General features: G+C 42.6%; 1 protein-coding gene across 1 annotated transcript in view; it reads left to right on the forward strand.

Annotated features, from left to right (window-relative positions):
• Positions 1-18,331, forward strand: part of SEC11C (SEC11 homolog C, signal peptidase complex subunit) — a 70,846-nt gene that overhangs the window by 11,936 nt on the left and 40,579 nt on the right. The window contains exon 2 of the mRNA XM_030192995.1: positions 12,815-12,924. Within this exon, the coding sequence (XP_030048855.1) occupies positions 12,815-12,924 (110 nt within the window). The remainder of the gene's footprint in view (positions 1-12,814; positions 12,925-18,331) is intronic.

An 18,331-nucleotide genomic window follows, 5' to 3' on the forward strand; every position in this document is an offset into this window, starting at 1 on the left:
CGGATGGAGCTTTGATATCGACATACTGAGGAGTTTCCGGCAGCACATGACCACATATAGGGAGGCAAAGGTTTGCTCTCTATCTCCACCTGCTGGTAGATGGACACAACCCACCAGTCTATGGATTGATCAGCTATGATTAATGGAAAGAAAATTATCAGGTATGATTATACATAATTTTACCTTTTATCTGATTTTTATTTTTATTTAAGGACACCTGATCTACTATGGTCTCTTTTACAACCTCACTATCGGGATACCCTATCTTCCCTGTTTTGGTGATATCTTTGAAAGATACCTTATTCCGAACCATGTGCTTTTGAGCAACTTCCCCCCCCCCCCCCCCCCCCCCCCCCCCCAGTTTCTAGTTTAAAAGCAGCTCTAGGTGAGGCGATGAGCAGGAGAGGACGCTAATCGCGCAGCTCCTGCCTTCTCAAGATTCTTTAAAATAAATAGTCTTTAAACCCACTATATCCTCCCACAAACGGAAGACACATCTAGAACAATAATCGGAGATCAGCTCACCAGAAATATCGGCGAATATGGCAGCCAAGGTGACTAGGAAAGAGAGAGATAAGACTCGGCCGCCTGAAGACAAAATGGCGGCTCCGGTGAGCCCGGGATCATCGGCGGTGGGATCCGCATGGGCCGCCGAAATAGTTGGAGAGGTCACCCAGGCGCTAGAAGCCATACTGGAAAAAAAGTTGAGCACGCTGGATAATAAGTTGGAACAACTACATAATAGCGTTAACCAGATACAAACGGACATGGCACAGTACCAACAACGGGCGAGCGATACAGAGGATCGAGTGGGCAGCATGGAAACAGAAGTAAGCCAGCTAAAAAAAATAATTGATATCTACTCTGACAAGATCGAAGACCTCGAAAACAGGTGGAGGCGCAACAACATCCGAATTGTGGGGCTCGCCGAAGATCAGGGGGAGCGGGACCTGACGCGGTATCTTGAAACATGGCTAACCAAAGAACTCCAGCTGCCGGTTGAGCTAGGCCCGTTGCGCATTGAAAGGGCACACCGGTTGGGCCTCAAACAGATGACAGAAGGAAGGCCCAGGGTGGTAATATGTCGCGTACTTAATTTTGCTCACAAAACAGCCATTTTGCAGGCGCTGAGAAGCGGAAAAGAGCTGTACAGCGGTAATCGCAAAGTTATATGCTTCCTGGACTATTCAGCTGCTGTAGCAGCACAAAGGAAGAAATTCTCCTCGGTGTGTTCCGAGTTGGTACAGCGAAAAATCAAATTTGCGTTATTATATCCAGCAAAACTGAGAGTAAATCACCAAACAGGCACTAAGATATTTACAACAATGGAAGATGCGAAGGAATTTTACAACTGATGGGAGGGAGAAAAATGAAGCGCCAATTTGATCTTGCGCGAGAGGAGCGAGTTTACTGACATTGGATAAATAGGACATGAGTGGATGATGCATGACATGAGAAACACGAAACCAGGAAGCAAAAAGAATTCAAATTTATGCAAAAAAAGGCATCTGCTCAAATAAAAATTGTAGGATCGACTGAGCCAAAGGGCAACCAAAGAGGACTGATTGTGGAAAGAGCTCAGATGCCGTACTGTAACAATATGGAATCATAGTCCGATTAGAAGCTATTGCCAATAGAGCCTTGATGTGTGGATTTTATCAGCTGATGATTTGGGCTGCAGACGGGAGACAGACTGATCTTTGTTGAGGAACGGGACCTTGGCAGCCACTCAAGGAAGCTATGGTGATATGAACTACTGAACCGTTAAGACGGCAGAGACTACCGAGGATGAGAGCGGATTGCTGAGTATAAATATAAAAATGTTTATGCTACTAATATTACGCTGCTTTGTTTGCCTAAAGATCAGGGAAGGCTAGTAACTAATATAGAGAGAGGACAAATAAAACTGTAAGCTGGGAGAGAGATATATAGTGTTGGGGGGAACAAGGAAAGGGTATTAAGGGTAGTAAGGGAAAGGGGTACAGCAGTAACAAAAGGACGAAAAGGGGGGGTGGATAGAAGACCAGAGAGAGAGAATATGATAAGGAATATCAGAGGAAGATGAGTTTAAGAAATTAAGGATTATATTAAGGAGAGGAGAGGCGTTGGTAGTGACCTAATTCCGTAAGGAATAAGAAGGGTACAGAAAGGGGGGAGCAGGGTATATAGGGACGGGGAGGGATCAGGGATAGGGCATAGGGAGGGGAACCTTAGGAAACTTGAAAGTACAATTGCTGTATGAATGGAGAGAGAGATTTCTCGATCAGACAATAAGAAATGAGGGGAGGGGCTGGAGGTTGGGCTGGCTCCTCTCGGGTACTGAGAACACACAAGCTTGGACATGATGGGCTGGATAGGAAACACTAATTAAGGTTGTTACCTGAAATGTAGGTGGCATTCCCTCACCCATTAAAAGATCTAAAATCTTGAGACACCTCCAATGTATCAGAGCTGATATAGTGTTTATGCAAGAAACAAACTTGTCAGATATCGAGCATTCTAAACTGAATAGATGGTGGGTTGGAGAATGTGTGGCCTCAGCAGCAGTAGGGCGAAGAGGAGGGGTGGCATTTCTTATTAGAAAAGGAATAGCAAGCCAGATACACAAGATCGTACAAGATCCAGAGGGTCGATATATCTTCTCCCTTTACAATTAATAGGCAAAAAATTCTGTTGGGCAGTATATATGCACCAAATGTCCTAGACCTCAAATTTTATAAAAAATTAGTAGCAAAAATCGCACAATTGGAATCCGTGCCCATGTTGCTGGGTGGTGATTTCAATATGACTTGGGATCCCCAGTTAGATCGATCACACCCCCCGGTAGCACCGCAAAGAACGAACACCAGGGGGCTACCTGACTTCTGTACAACGCTAGACCTTATTGATGTTTGGAGGATGCTACACCCTGGGACCAGGGAGTATACACATGTCGAGAGCACATGGATCCTCCTCCAGGATAGATTATCTGCTAGTCTCACGCACATTCTTCACAGCAATCAGGGAAGCAGACATAGGGCCATGTGTCATTTCGGACCATGCGGCGGTTCATTTGACCTGGAGTGGAGGACAGGAAGAAGAGAGGCTAAGGGGTTGGACGTTTCTGACTTATTTGGTAAGAGATGCGAGGTTTAGAGAACATCTACAAGAGAAATGGGCTGAATATAAACATTTAAATGAGGGGTCAGTTGCAGGACTTACTACTTTTTGGGAAGCTGCAAAAGTAGTCTTAAAGGGAGAGATCATAAGCTACACTACTCAATACAAACGTTTAAGAGATCGGGAAATCTTACGGTTAGAGAAACAACTTCGGGGATTAAATAGGCAATACGGCTCGAATCCTTGCTCTCGACTCCGACAGGAGGTGATAGAGGTACAAACCACCCTAAACTCCCTACTTCATGATAGAGAAGTGAAATCCCAGGTATATTATCGTTATCAACTACAGTGGGGGAAATAAGTATTTGATCCCTTGCTGATTTTGTAAGTTTGCCCACTGACAAAGACATGAGCAGCCCATAATTGAAGGGTAGGTTATTGGTAACAGTGAGAGATAGCACATCACAAATTAAATCCGGAAAATCACATTGTGGAAAGTATATGAATTTATTTGCATTCTGCAGAGGGAAATAAGTATTTGATCCCCCACCAACCAGTAAGAGATCTGGCCCCTACAGACCAGGTAGATGCTCCAAATCAACTCGTTACCTGCATGACAGACAGCTGTCGGCAATGGTCACCTGTATGAAAGACACCTGTCCACAGACTCAGTGAATCAGTCAGACTCTAACCTCTACAAAATGGCCAAGAGCAAGGAGCTGTCTAAGGATGTCAGGGACAAGATCATACACCTGCACAAGGCTGGAATGGGCTACAAAACCATCAGTAAGACGCTGGGCGAGAAGGAGACAACTGTTGGTGCCATAGTAAGAAAATGGAAGAAGTACAAAATGACTGTCAATCGACAAAGATCTGGGGCTCCACGCAAAATCTCACCTCGTGGGGTATCCTTGATCATGAGGAAGGTTAGAAATCAGCCTACAACTACAAGGGGGGAACTTGTCAATGATCTCAAGGCAGCTGGGACCACTGTCACCACGAAAACCATTGGTAACACATTACGACATAACAGATTGCAATCCTGCAGTGCCCGCAAGGTCCCCCTGCTCTGGAAGGCACATGTGACGGCCCGTCTGAAGTTTGCCAGTGAACACCTGGATGATGCCGAGAGTGATTGGGAGAAGGTGATGTGGTCAGATGAGACAAAAATTGAGCTCTTTGGCATGAACTCAACTCGCCGTGTTTGGAGGAAGAGAAATGCTGCCTATGACCCAAAGAACACCGTCCCCACTGTCAAGCATGGAGGTGGAAATGTTATGTTTTGGGGGTGTTTCTCTGCTAAGGGCACAGGACTACTTCACCGCATCAATGGGAGAATGGATGGGGCCATGTACCGTACAATTCTGAATGACAACCTCCTTCCCTCCGCCAGGGCCTTAAAAATGGGTCGTGGCTGGGTCTTCCAGCATGACAATGACCCAAAACATACAGCCAAGGCAACAAAGGAGTGGCTCAGGAAGAAGCACATTAGGGTCATGGAGTGGCCTAGCCAATCACCAGACCTTAATCCCATTGAAAACTTATGGAGGGAGCTGAAGCTGCGAATTGCCAAGCGACAGCCCAGAACTCTTAATGATTTAGAGATGATCTGCAAAGAGGAGTGGACCAAAATTCCTCCTGACATGTGTGCAAACCTCATCATCAACTACAGAAGACGTCTGACCGCTGTGCTTGCCAACAAGGGTTTTGCCACCAAGTATTAGGTCTTGTTTGCCAGAGGGATTAAATACTTATTTCCCTCTGCAGAATGCAAATAAATTCATATACTTTCCACAATGTGATTTTCCGGATTTAATTTGTGATGTGCTATCTCTCACTGTTACCAATAACCTACCCTTCAATTATGGGCTGCTCATGTCTTTGTCAGTGGGCAAACTTACAAAATCAGCAAGGGATCAAATACTTATTTCCCCCACTGTATATAAATATGGGAACAAAGGAGGTAAATTTCTGGCAAGAATTATTGCCCCTAGATATGCATCTAGAAACATTGCTACTCTTAAAACTAAGGAAGGGCGTTTGATACATACAAACCAAGAGATCAGATCGGCTTTTCAAACATACTATCAGAATTTATATAGTGCCATAAAACAAGAAGGATTGACTGGTGAGCAATATCTGATGGGCCCAGAAGCTGACTGAACATGATTGTAGCCGTTTAAATGTTGAGATTAGTGAGGATGAGATCACATGGGCTATAGGACGCAGTAAAGCTGGCAAAGCACCAGGCCCTGATGGGTATAAAGCAGAATTCTATAAATTGATGGGGGACTCGATAGTACCTACTTTGGCTAAGGTGTTCAATGAATGGATAGAATGTGGTAGATTACCAGAGCACTTGAATTTGGCTCGAATAATTGTATTTCCTAAACCTAGAGAATCAAACTTTTACTAATTGGGAGCGAAACGGAATAGTTAACCTGCAAGATGTATTAAGGGCAGATGGGACTATAAAAGCTATGTCACAACTACAGACCCTAAGGAGGGCAAGTTGGGGGGACCGGTTCGCGCAATGCCAGCTTCAACATTATGTACGCACTCTTAATAAGGAAGCTATTAATAAGAAACTGGGTGAAAGAATTAGCAAGTTTTACGAGGAAATTTCCGAGAATGCCCCAACCATCTCCAATATACATTTGAAATTGTGGGAGTTGGTGCCTGGGAAGGAGCTAGCCCAGCTTCGACAGCGATGGGAAATAGATATGGAAAGAGAGCTGACAATATGGAATATCATAAAACAAATAAAGGATATCCCCAGAGTAGTAGGGGGGCAGGCCTTAGAGAATGCGCGTTTAGAATGATACATAGGGCCTCTTTCACCCAGATACAACTGTTCAGATCCGGAGGAATCCAGACAGCTACCTGCTTGAGATGTAATAGAGCAGATAATACATTATGCCACGCGATTTGGGTCTGTCCATTAATACAGCGTTATTGGAGACAAATCACTGTATTTCTGTCTACCATTGTGAACAGTAGAATTGAACTGAGTCCATTACTGTTATTATTGGATATGCAAGAAACGTATCCCAGAATAAAAACAGACAGAATAATGTTCTGTTGCAAAGTGTGTTTGGTAGCTAGAAAATATATAATGCAGCACTGGACCTCAGCACATCCACCGACCATCTGGCACTGGCGCAATCAGGTGCATCAATTGCTGACCTGGGAAGCGAGAGAAGCGAAAGGAACATTCAAGCGAAAAACACGCTTTCTTAAAATTTGGGGGTGTTTATTGGATGGGATGACCCACAGAGGGAGAAGTCTAATTATCAATACTTTGCAATAATAAATATGATAATTGTAGTGGTTCAATATATATATAACAGATTGTATAAGGAGGGAGGGGGGGTTAAGTGAAGATGTAAGAGGCTGCTTAGAAGGGGGGAGGGGATGGGGGAATAGCACAGTAAGATGACATATAGTAGGTATGTGCATATGTTAATAGCTAGATTAAAATTGGATAGTAGGACGTAATCAAAAGGGTAATAGCTGACCTGTATATGATATTCTGATGGTAATATAGTGTTGATATGTAAATTGGTCAAAGAAGAAGAGAAGGAAGGCAGTGTGGTCAGAATATTTAGACACAACACGAAATAAGAGGTACTCGTAGATGTCATCATTTTATCATCATTTTATTATACAACTTTTCAACTCTTTAACAACAAATATAACACTAAAACGCTGAAAACAAAGGAGGGAACGGGTGGGGAGGGAGGGAGAAAATATGAAAATACTGTTGATTGGGGCTGAAGTTATACTGGTTTGACAGAGATATACATGTTATAATGTTTGTTGCCAAGTATATTGAGATTGTTCATTTATCAATAAAAATGTTGAAACATAAAAGCAGCTCTATCTCCTTTTTAAATGCCGGGGACAAGACTTTTTTCAGATATATAAATGGCAGGAAGAAGTGTTATAATACATTGCGAGGCTCAAAGCTTTGGAGGAGGAATATGTAGAAGCTGATAAGGATAAAGCTGAACTGTTTAACAATTATTTCTGTTCTCTGTCTCTGTTCACGGATGAAAGGCTTGGGGATAGGACCGCAGAAAACAAATGCTAATGGGGAGGGATATATGGTGTGACTCTGGGCAGGTCACTTAACCTTCCGTTGCCCTAGGTGCAAAATAAGTGCCTGTATAAAATATGTAAACTACTTCGATTGTAACCACAGAAAGGCAGTATATAAAATACTGTAATTTCCCCTATTTAAAGTATTCTTAATCCGCACTATCCATGGGAAAGGTTGGGTGCTAGAAGGAACTAAGTAGGAACTTGTGTACTTTTGAACTCAGATGGTGGAGTGCAGAGAAGGATAATAAAGACTGTACTGAATAGGAAGAATTGTTGCACTCTTTGGTTGGCAGCTGGAGGTTTCTTTTTACTTAGTTCAAATAATTTTTATTGATGATTTCCCACAAATGGGCAAGATAAACATTTCTCTCATGATCTTTTACAGTTGTGAAACAAAAGAAGGTTTCTTTATTGATGGCAACAGAATAACTGTTTCAGATGACTTTTTGGATTACAGATCATAATCTCAAAGTTCACCTTTTAAAAAAAAAACTGGAACAGTTTGGTTTTAAAGATCAAATTGTCCACCGCTAGCCTTTACAAATTCAGATAACTTTCTTATTAAATTTAGTTCAGCTTTCTGGACACTTGGTATAACCTTTGATGCTGTCCTATCCTTTTGTCCATATATCTCTCTTCTGACTCAGAAAATCTTTCTTGTTCTGCAGATGATTCGATCTATGAGCCATTACTTAGAGAGCTCTGCTCTCAAAACTCTATATTCATGTTTTGGTTATGAACTGCTTGGACTATTATAATTCACTTTTCCATGTTCTTCCTCATTATTTCATTCGACAATTACAACTGTTTCAAAACTTCTTTATAACGCTAAACAATTTGATCCTATTACTCCACTGTTAATTGATCAACACTAGCTGCCTGTGGTCAGTAGATTTCAGTTTAGATGCTTCTTTTGGCACACAAATCTTTTTATACTGGATTTCCTTTATATCTGTTTAATATTCTCTATCCTATCAACTTTTAAGAATATTGCCTTCTTCGGACTCTAGCTTTCTGATTGTTCCATCTCCAAGGAAACTGTTTTTTGAATCTTCACGCTGATCTGCTTTGGGGGTGTGGCTCCACTCCTTTGAAATCAACTTCCCATTATTTTGCGGTCTGACCTCTCTTATATCAGGTTTAAATCTGCATTAAAGACCTGGTTGTATAAAAAGACCTTTTTAGTATAATTTTAACCCTACCATTTTTCCTGACTTCTAGTTTGTTCTAACCATCTTTGTTGTAGGTAAATTTATTGTTGTGCTATATAGCATCCCCTTCCTAATGTGTGTTGGATTACTATTTTGATTATTACATGTTGTTTATTTTGCTTTATTATGGATTATGGTATTGTTTTATATGTCTTGTTTTATATTACGGATTGTTGTTTATGGCTGTCTTTTTTTTTTTTTTTTTTTTTTTTTTTATTATGGATTATTGTAAACCACATTGATTCTCTTGTGATCTTGCGGTATAACAAATTTTGGTTACATAGCAGCTTAGTAAAAGGGCCCCTTAGTACAAGGAGAGACTTGGTGACCTGAACATGTATACCTTGGAGGAAAGGAGAAACAGGGGTGATATGATACAGACGTTCAAATATTTGAAAGGTATTAATCCGCGAATGAACCTTTTCCGGAGATGGGAAGGCGGTAGAACTAGAGGACATGAATTGAGGTTGAAGAGGGGCAGACTCAGGACTAATGTTTGGAAGTATTTTTTCATGGAGAAGGGTGGTGGATATGTGGAATGCCCTCCCGCGGGAGGTGGTGGAGATGAAAACGGTAATAGAATTCAAACGTGTGGGATAAACACAAAGGAATCCTGTTTAGAAGGAACAGTTCTGTGGAATCTTAGCGGAGATTAGGTGGCGACGCCAGTAATTGGAAACAAAATGGGAGCTGGGCAGACTTCTACGGTCTGTGCCCTGAAAATGGCAAGGACAAATCAAACTCGGGTATACATATAATGTATCACATACCATGTAAAATGAGTTTATCTTGTTTGGCAAACTGGATGGACCGTACAGGTCTATCTGTTGTCATTTACTGTGTTACTATAATTGGTGCTGCTTGGTGTCAGAGTTGGTGTAGTTTCAGTTCTTGTGCAAATCCTCACTGGCCCTTCAGATAAAAATGGGTTTGAAATTACATGAAAACCGAGGAATGGTTAAAAGCAGCATAGTCTGCTAGCGTAGCCAGGTACCTTTAGCTTCCTGTTTGTCTTTGGTCCCAGTGCGGATTTGGAACTTTCAGTCTTGGTAATTTGCATATTACACTTACAGGTTCCTGATCTGAAACAGATCTAGCACCCCGTGGTGCTGAAACTGGTCTTTAACCTCCTCCCCCCCACCCTATCACATCTAGCCAGTTATCCCTCGTTAACATGTATATACGGTATATGTTGGATGCAGTGCACACAGCTATATATCATGTATATTAGAGACATCCAGAATGCTCAGCTGGTTTCAGTAGGCTTGAGCTAGATTTTCACTTGTGTGTATGCTTCTGTAGGGAAAAAAGCTTGAGACAAATTGTTTTAAAAATCCAATTGTAAAAACTAGTAAAACATATTTAAATATGAAAAAAATATCCTCCTCGAGTGCATATCCTGTTTTCAGTTTTGTTTATACCATTAAAAAAATCATGAGTGGTTAGTTTCATCCTTGTGTTCCATAATTCATGTAGGTAATTGGTATTTTTCTTTTTAAAGCATGGATTGTTTTTTGTAGTGTAAGAGCACTTGTTGATAAGCATCCATCTGTATGAATGTTGAATTTTGGAAACTACTTCACTGATTTACAGCAGAAATTTGATATGGGAGGAGGTAGAAGTTGAGACTAAAAATTGCTAATGAATGTGATTTAATTTGAACCGGTGTAGAGTTATTACAGTTGCCTGACAACCTTTACTTTCTATTTTATCATGCCGCCTTTCATAGGCGCCCGGTATAAGAGGCTTGGGGAGGCTAAGCCTCCCCAGCCAGAAGTGGAGCAAGGGCGGGGCGGACCGGACCACCCCGGGTGCAGCTCCCGCTGCCTTGAACATCTCTCTCCCTCCCTCCCTCCCGTGGACCACGCGATCATTACCGCCCCCCCCCCCCTCCGCTCCTGTCCTGTCACGTCGTCTTTGAACGTCGAGGATTCCTTCCGGTAGCAGCAGAATCGGCAATGATGTAAGCGCTGCTTTCAGCCTGCCCCGGAAGCACTCTCTGTACAGTTTCCCGCGTAGGAGGGACGCTGTACAGAGAAGGCTTCTGGGGCAGGCTGAAAGCAGCGCTTACATCATTGCCGATTCTGCTGCTACCGGAAGGAATCCTCGACGTTCAAAGACATGACAGGAGCGGAGGGGGAGAGCGATACCGAACTAGTCCGGGGGGGGGGGGGGGAGCGATGCATCATGCCAGCCAGCTGCCAGACCAACGGGAAAGGGGGTGGAGAGGATGAGAGGTGCCACATCTAAGGGGAAGAGGGAGGAAAAGGGTGGAGAAAGGAGGGGAGGGAAGAGAAAGGTGGGATGCATGAGGACGCTGGAGGAGAGAGAGAGAAAGTGGAAAAGTGCAGGGGAGAGCCAGGGACATGCAAAAGAGCAGGAGAGAGTCAGAGAGAGATGGGGAGAGAAAGAGGGGACAAGGAAGAGAGCAGGGGAGAGCCAGAGAGAGATGGGGAGCAAAAGAGGGGATATGGAAGAGAGCAGGGGAGAGCCAGAAAGAGATGGGGAGAGAAAGAGGGGACATGGAAGAGAGCATGGGAGAGCCAGAGAGAAGATGCTGGATGGAAGAGGAGAGAGAGAGAGATTAGTGGAAAGATGGGGGGGGGAGGAGAGAGAGAGAAGCTGCTGGGGAGAAACTGGGGGAGACCCTAGCTGTCAGACGGAGAAATGCTGAATGAAAGGAGGGAGAAAAAGGGAAAATGCTGGAAGGAGGGGGCAGAAAGAGGGAAGACACTGGACGTAAGGGTAGGGAGGGAAAGAGGAAAGACACTGGAGGATGGGGAGAGAGAGGACATGCTGAATGGAAAAGGGTCGAGAGAGAGAGAACTGTTTAGAAGGAAGGGGAGATAGAGGGAGACAATGGATGGAAGGAGAGGGAGACAATAGACGGAAGGATTGGGAGAGGGTAATGGGTAGAAGGATGGAGAGAGAAAGAGGGATTACTCTGGATGGAAGGGTAGAAGAGAAAGACATGGATGGATGGAGGGGAGGGAAGAGAGGAGAAATGTTGGACAAGGATGGAGGGAAGGAAAGACAAAGGAAGGAGATGCACACGGATGGAGTGGAAGGGAGAGAGGAGAAATGCTGGACATGGATGGAGGGGAGGAAAGACAGGAAGTTCATGCACATGGATGGAGGGGAGACATGCTGGATTTGGATGGAGGGGAAATTGCTGAATTTAAGGGCTGGATTGGAACACTTTGAGGGCAGACGCTGAAACTGGAGAAAGGATAAGGACAGGGCTACAGATGGTAGACAGGACGCATAAGGACACAGGAGGATGGTGGACATGTTGAGAGAAAAAATATCAAATGGAAAGAAGACACTGGGACCAAAGAATAGAAAAACTAAATGATCAGACAACAAAGGTAGAAAAAAGTATTTTATTCAGAATTTATTAACTGGAATATGTCAGCTTTTGGAAATGTGCATCGGTGATATTTTGCTTGTAAGTTTCAATTTTTCTAGTATTGCTGCATGCTGAGTCTGACTTCTTGAGGTAACTTTCCAGTTTTGCCTTCATATCTGTTGTCATGTGTTTTTCATGTGTAATCAAGGTGCAGTATTCTACTAGTGTGTAGTATTTACAGCCCTTTTTTTTTTTGTTTCAATAGGTTGTGTACTGGTGTTTTAGAGCCCGGTGTAATTACAGTGCTGCTTTTCCACACATAAGGTTGTAGCTCATCCTGTCCTTGGAATTAGTGCTGTTATGGTTTGCTAAGGTTATGAGTGTGTTTTTGCACAAGTTTGTGTATAGTGTTTTGCAGTGGAGAGATTGTGTATTGGCATTACTGAGGTGGCACCAAAACATCGGAAAGGGTTTTAGAGCCTAAATCATGACACACTACCTCTTGAAGGATCTACATATAGTTGTTAATAAAAGGAGCTCATTGTGAACACTATCCACCTTAAAAGGGTGTTTTGTGGCTCTACATGAGAATTGTGATATTATGATCCCTTGTTTCATATTGTTGACGGTCTGCATTTTCTATATGGGTGGTATATTGGTGTATTAGGGTCTGCCTAGTGTTATGGTACAGTAAGGTTCTGAGTGTGTTTTTGCACAAATGTGTGCATAGTGTTTTGCAGTTGAGCGATTGTGGTTAGTATATGCTTTGAGCAACCACTTTATTATTTGACATATGATACATATCTAATATCTAAATTTAATAAAAGGTATTGTGACTATTTTATTTTTACTTATTTTTTTCCTGTGTTAATTGTGGCTATAAGCTCCGCCCCTGGCTCCCCCTAACCCCGCCCCCTTTAGCCTCCCCAAACAGTTGGGCCACCGACCTCCTATGCCGCCTTTGTCATGCTTCTAGCATGCACTTTTCTGTCTAGTACCTCTATTACTTATTATGCAGTATCACAGTGTTTGGTTTGGTTTTGTTTTTCAGTTATACTACCAGGTTCTAAATTTTGCCATGATAGTGTCTTCAGCGCTTATGATATGGAAAGGCCTGATTGTGATCACCGGAAGTGAAAGTCCTATTGTCGTAGTACTGAGGTATGTCATAATTGTAGCAATATGAAATACTCATGTGAATCAGGATGATTACAAATTTCTCTGTTATGTTTTTTCATAGTAATGTGGTAAAAATGTGATTTTACTTTGGCAGATGTTTTGTTTGGGAATAGATTTAATCATACATCCTGTGGATTGTTTGCACATTTTTCATGTGTTAAATAGTTCATTATGTATTTCCAACTTTAGTTTTAGTTCTGCTCAGCATAGTTGTTTTCATTTGAATGTGGCCATTGTGCGCTCTTCATGGTAATAGTCATGAGAGGGACTCTGTCACAGGCTTTGTCTTCCCAGGTACAGAGCATGTTTGTTTTTGCTCATTCTCTTTATGAGCTGGTACAGTGAACAGTTCTTCAATAGAATGTACACATCACGAGAAATGCTAGTTAAAAGGCCATCTATATAGAAGAAATTTATAGCTTTCCAAACTACATTTTCAAATTTTTTTTTTTTTTTTTTTTTTTTCCAATATTTTATTGGCAATTTAGCAAATTACAATCATAACCAAATAACATCCAATATCAGTAACCAATTTTTGTTCATGGTCCCCCTCCCCCCCTCCCTTTCTCCGTCAGTGGTGTTGCTTCTGATTCTTGAGATTGTTCATATATTGACCAAATGTTCGTGAATACTTTCATAGTGCCTTTCCTCTTAGCAGTCAATTTCGACATCTGATACAGAAAGTCCACTCTGCGAGCTATCAGTTGTAGTGTTGGTGTTTCAGTTTGTTTCCAGGCTCGGGCTAAGGCTATCTTGGCCGCTACAAAGTATTGAGTAGCCAATCTATGTTGTCCACTGGGTATTGAGCTAGGCCGGAAATGGAGGAGGCAATGTTCTGCTTTCTTTGGGTATGGTTGAGGCAATACTGTATTTACCAACTTCACTACTGCCTCCCAAAACAATTCCACCTTCGGACATGTCCACCAAATATGGTAAAACGTGCCCTGAAGGCCACATCCCCGCCAACATTTTCCCGAGGTCCCCGGATATATCTTTTGCAATCTATCTGGGGTATAATACCACCAGTACAATAACTTATGGCCATTTTCATTGATAGATTGTGCTGGGGATGCCTTGAGCAGATATTTGTAATTGCTCATCCAAATTGTTCTAGGGTGTGTACATTGCAAAACGTTTTCCCATTTCTTATGATAAAAAATTTGAGGGTCTGTCCTGCCCAATAGTGCAAGATATATCCGGGAGATACTACCTCTGCCCCCTCCCTTACGCATTGCTAATTCAAGAGTTGTCTCTTCTAGATCTAATTCATCTTGTGCTCGTCTTTTAATAAAATTACGCAGACAACAGTAATAAACAAGATCTTTTTCCGATAGACCATACTCTTCTTGAAGTTCCTGGAAACTAATCATATTGCCCTCCGCCCATACCTGTCCCAGTGTGTATAAGCCTGCTTTTGCCCAGTTATCAAACACCTTTTCTGATCTCCCAAGTGGGAAACCCTCCGCCCATCGTATTGCTGTTTTTCGGTAATATTTCCTTTCCGGGAACATATGCTTTCTAATTTGTAACCACGTTTGGAGCGGGTGTTTTAGACTCATAGGTAATTCCTGCAATATAGATGTCAGATCTCTCCCTGATATCCACAATATGTCCTCTATCGTGTACCTACCTATCCATGCTCTCTCCCAATGCATCCATTTCTTTATTGTCCCTGGAGCCCAGTCAGCTAGTATTCTTAATTGTGCTGCTTGGTGATATAGATAAAAATTGGGTGTTCCCATACCACCTCGGTCTAGTGTTTGATACATCGTGGCTCTATTAACCCGTGGTGGCCTTTTCCTCCATATATATCGAAACATTTTCTTATTTAATTGCGTGAAGAAGGAGGCAGGTATCGGTATGGGCAGTGCCAGAAATAAGTATAATAATTTGGGGAGCAACATCATCTTGATAGCATGTATACGCCCTTTCCAAGATATATTGAGGCCCTCCCATCTATCTAATTCCTGAAAAAGTTCAGCTATCTTTACTGGAAAATTAGCCTGAAATAGATCTTCTATCTTGGGTGTGATCTGTATTCCTAAGTATTTAATGGATTTTTGCGCCCAGGCAAATGGAAATGCTTCTCGCAGAGCCGGTATCTCTTCATTCGGTACTGTTATGTTTAATAAGGTAGATTTAGTTAAATTGGGTTTAAATCCCGACACTGCTCCATAATATGACACGTGATCTATTGCTTTTTGTACTGATATTGCAGGCTGCGCAAGAGTGAGTAGTATATCATCTGCAAAAAGTAGAAGCTTTTGCTCTTTTCGCCCTCGTACTATGCCCTTTACTTCCTCATCATTTCTCAATATACAAGCGAGCGGCTCTACCGTTAAAGCAAACAGAAGCGGGGAGAGGGCACACCCCTGCCTAGTTCCCCGCCGAAGCGGGAAGGCCGCAGTATATGATCCATTAATTTTTAATATTGCTTTCGGGTCTTTATATAAAAGTTGCAGCCATGTTAGATACCGCCCCTTTAATCCCACCTGTCGAAGCACCGCAAAGAGGTATGCCCAATCAACACGATCGAACGCTTTTTCTGCGTCAATGGATAGTAATACTGCTGGTACTTTTTCATCTTGGGTGTATTGGATAGTATGGATGAGGCTTCGAATGTTGTCAAACGTTTGTCGCCCTATAATAAATCCCGCCTGATCTTCGTGAATCAAGTTTGGGAGCTGTTTCTGTAGCCTATGTGCTAATATTTTCGTAAAGAGTTTATAATCCACGTTGAGCAAGGATATCGGGCGGTAGGAGCTACATTGTTGGGGGTCTTTGCCTGGTTTTAAGAGCAGTGTTATTGCTGCTAGTCTCCATGTTTGTGGTATCTCTTGAACCTCTTCCAGCTCATTAAATACCCTCTCTAATATTGGGATCAGGTGTTTTGCAAATGTTTTATAAAATTTTATAGTATACCCATCTGGGCCTGGTGCTTTCCCATGTGCACTATCTTTAATTGCCCATTTAATTTCCTCCGATGTTATGGGGGCCGATAGTGTTTCGCTCTCCACTCCCTGTAATTGGGGAATACCACTCTCTTTCAAGTATCGTTCCACGATTGCTGGCTCCAATGTGGACTCTTTCTCATATAGTGAGGTATAGTATTCTAGAAAGGTTCTCTGTATTTGATCTAATTGTGTGATGTGTTCCCCGTTCGTATCTCGTATCCCCCCTATATGATTCCGCTGAACTTGTTTTTTAAGCTTATTGGCCAAAAGCCTACCCGCTTTCTCCCCAAACTCAAAATGTTCTTGCTGGGTCTGTTGTAGTTGCGCCGCTAGGCTTTCCATTTGGAGTTCGTTAAGTGCTAATCTCAACTGGTGTAACTTTTCTGCCTCATTAGTATCGTCTGGTTGTGCTTTGTGTTTCTGTTCTGCTTGCCTGAGTTCGTTCCTAACATTGTTTTCCTGGTCCATGCGAGTTTTCGATATATGGGCTCGTAGTGCTATTAGACGCCCTCTGATCACTGCCTTGAGACCTTCCCACAAGGTACTCACTCTGACCTCGCCTGTATCATTAAATTTAAGATATTCCATGATATATTGTTCTATCTCTAGTATATTTCTCTCATCATATAGTAAGGTATCGTCTAGTCGCCAATATCGTATGCCTACAAGGTGAGTTCCTAGGATAAGTGTCAGTATTACCGGGGCATGATCAGACCATGTGCGAGGTTCTATGCTAGCATCTTGTGTCTTTCTTGCTATATTTACATCTCCCAGCCAACCATCTATTCTAGAATATGTTTTATAGTTGGGGGAGTAATATGTGTAGTCCCTCTCATTACCATTTTTCTCTCGCCAGATGTCTATCAGTCCCCACCGGGCCATTAACTGTTTCAATAATTTCCTATCTGTTTTGGCATACACTGCAGACCCTGTAGAGTTATCTATATGGGGGTGCATGGTGACATTAAAGTCTCCACCCACTAATAAGTGGCCCTGCTGGTGTTGCTTCAGAACCCCTTCTATCTGCTCCCAGAAAGGGCCCTGCCCCTGATTAGGGGCGTACACATTAAGTATAGTATACGTGGTATTATATACAGAAACCACCATCAATAGATATCTCCCTTCTTTATCACTTACAGTTTTCAAAATCTGCCATGGACGAGACGTTGCCAGCGCTATCAGAACCCCTCGCTTTTTAGGCATAGCAGCACAAGAGGAGAACTTAATAACAGAGTATCGTCCATGTTTCACCAGTTTCTCATGCACTTTTTTCAAGTGAGTTTCTTGCAAAAGGACTATATCAGCCAGCAAGCGTACCATATCTTTAAACATTAACTTTCGCTTTGTAGGTGAATTAAGCCCTCTTACATTTAAAGTAACAATTTTCAATTCTTTATCAACCATACATATAACAACTTTTAGTTATAAAATTACCACTGACTTCCCTTTCCCAATCCCCTACCTGCCTCCCCCCTCCCCTCCTCCCCAAAGCCCATGTATGACATATCCTTCCCCTTGGGTATGACATGCCTAGGAGGTAAGTGAGTTCGATCCCAAAACATTACCAGCCTGGTATTGCTGTGCATTGTTCAATCACACGCCATTATAGCCCTCTTCATTGATGTCTATTTTGACTCATTGTTAATTCCTCTATTTGTAATCCATCAGCGTTGGTTGGGCCCTGTTTGACCTGATTGCTGCCTTCTCAGCCTTCCTCGTCCTTGCGAGACACGCTGCCATCGCGCTTTAGCGCTATTCTGTGGGATAGCCTTTGGGCAGTTTGAGTGCGTAGGTTCCGCCATTGCTCCTTGGCCCAGATGTTCTTGGGCTTCCTCCAGCGATGTTATTCTGCACTGTTTACCCGCTTTATAAAATAGCAGGGCAAATGGATGTTGCCATTTATATTTTATCCCTTCTGTTCGCAGTTGCGCTGTAAGTGGCTGTAGTTCTCGTCTGCGCTTGAGTGTAGTTGCCGAAATGTCTTGAAATATTTCCAGCGGATAGGTATTCCATGTGATCGGGCTATTTGCCCGTGCTTTATGCATAAGTTGATCTTTAACTTTATATTCAGCGAAGCAGGCAACTATGTCTTTAGGTACATTAGCCCGTTGTGGGCCTAGCGCTCGATGCGCCCTTTCAATTTTTATTTCCTCAGCGGTGACCACATGCTCCGATGTAGACAGGAGTTGGGCTGCTATGTCCTTTACAACTTGTTCGCAATCATTATGCTCTGGTAGTTCAGGGAGCCCTCGTATCCTAATATTGGACCTTCGGCTCCGATTTTCTAAATCTTCCACTTTATCTGTTAAAAAGCGTAAGTTCGTGCGCTGTTCCTGCACAGTGGTCTCGATGGTATTTAGGGAGTCTGCATGCTCTTCCAGGCCAATTTCTACTTCATTAACTCTGTTCCCTAATTCCGTAATTTCTCCTCGGAG

The sequence above is a fragment of the Microcaecilia unicolor genome, chromosome 2 (assembly GCF_901765095.1).
Source record: "Microcaecilia unicolor chromosome 2, aMicUni1.1, whole genome shotgun sequence".
Taxonomy (NCBI): Eukaryota; Metazoa; Chordata; class Amphibia; order Gymnophiona; family Siphonopidae; genus Microcaecilia; species Microcaecilia unicolor.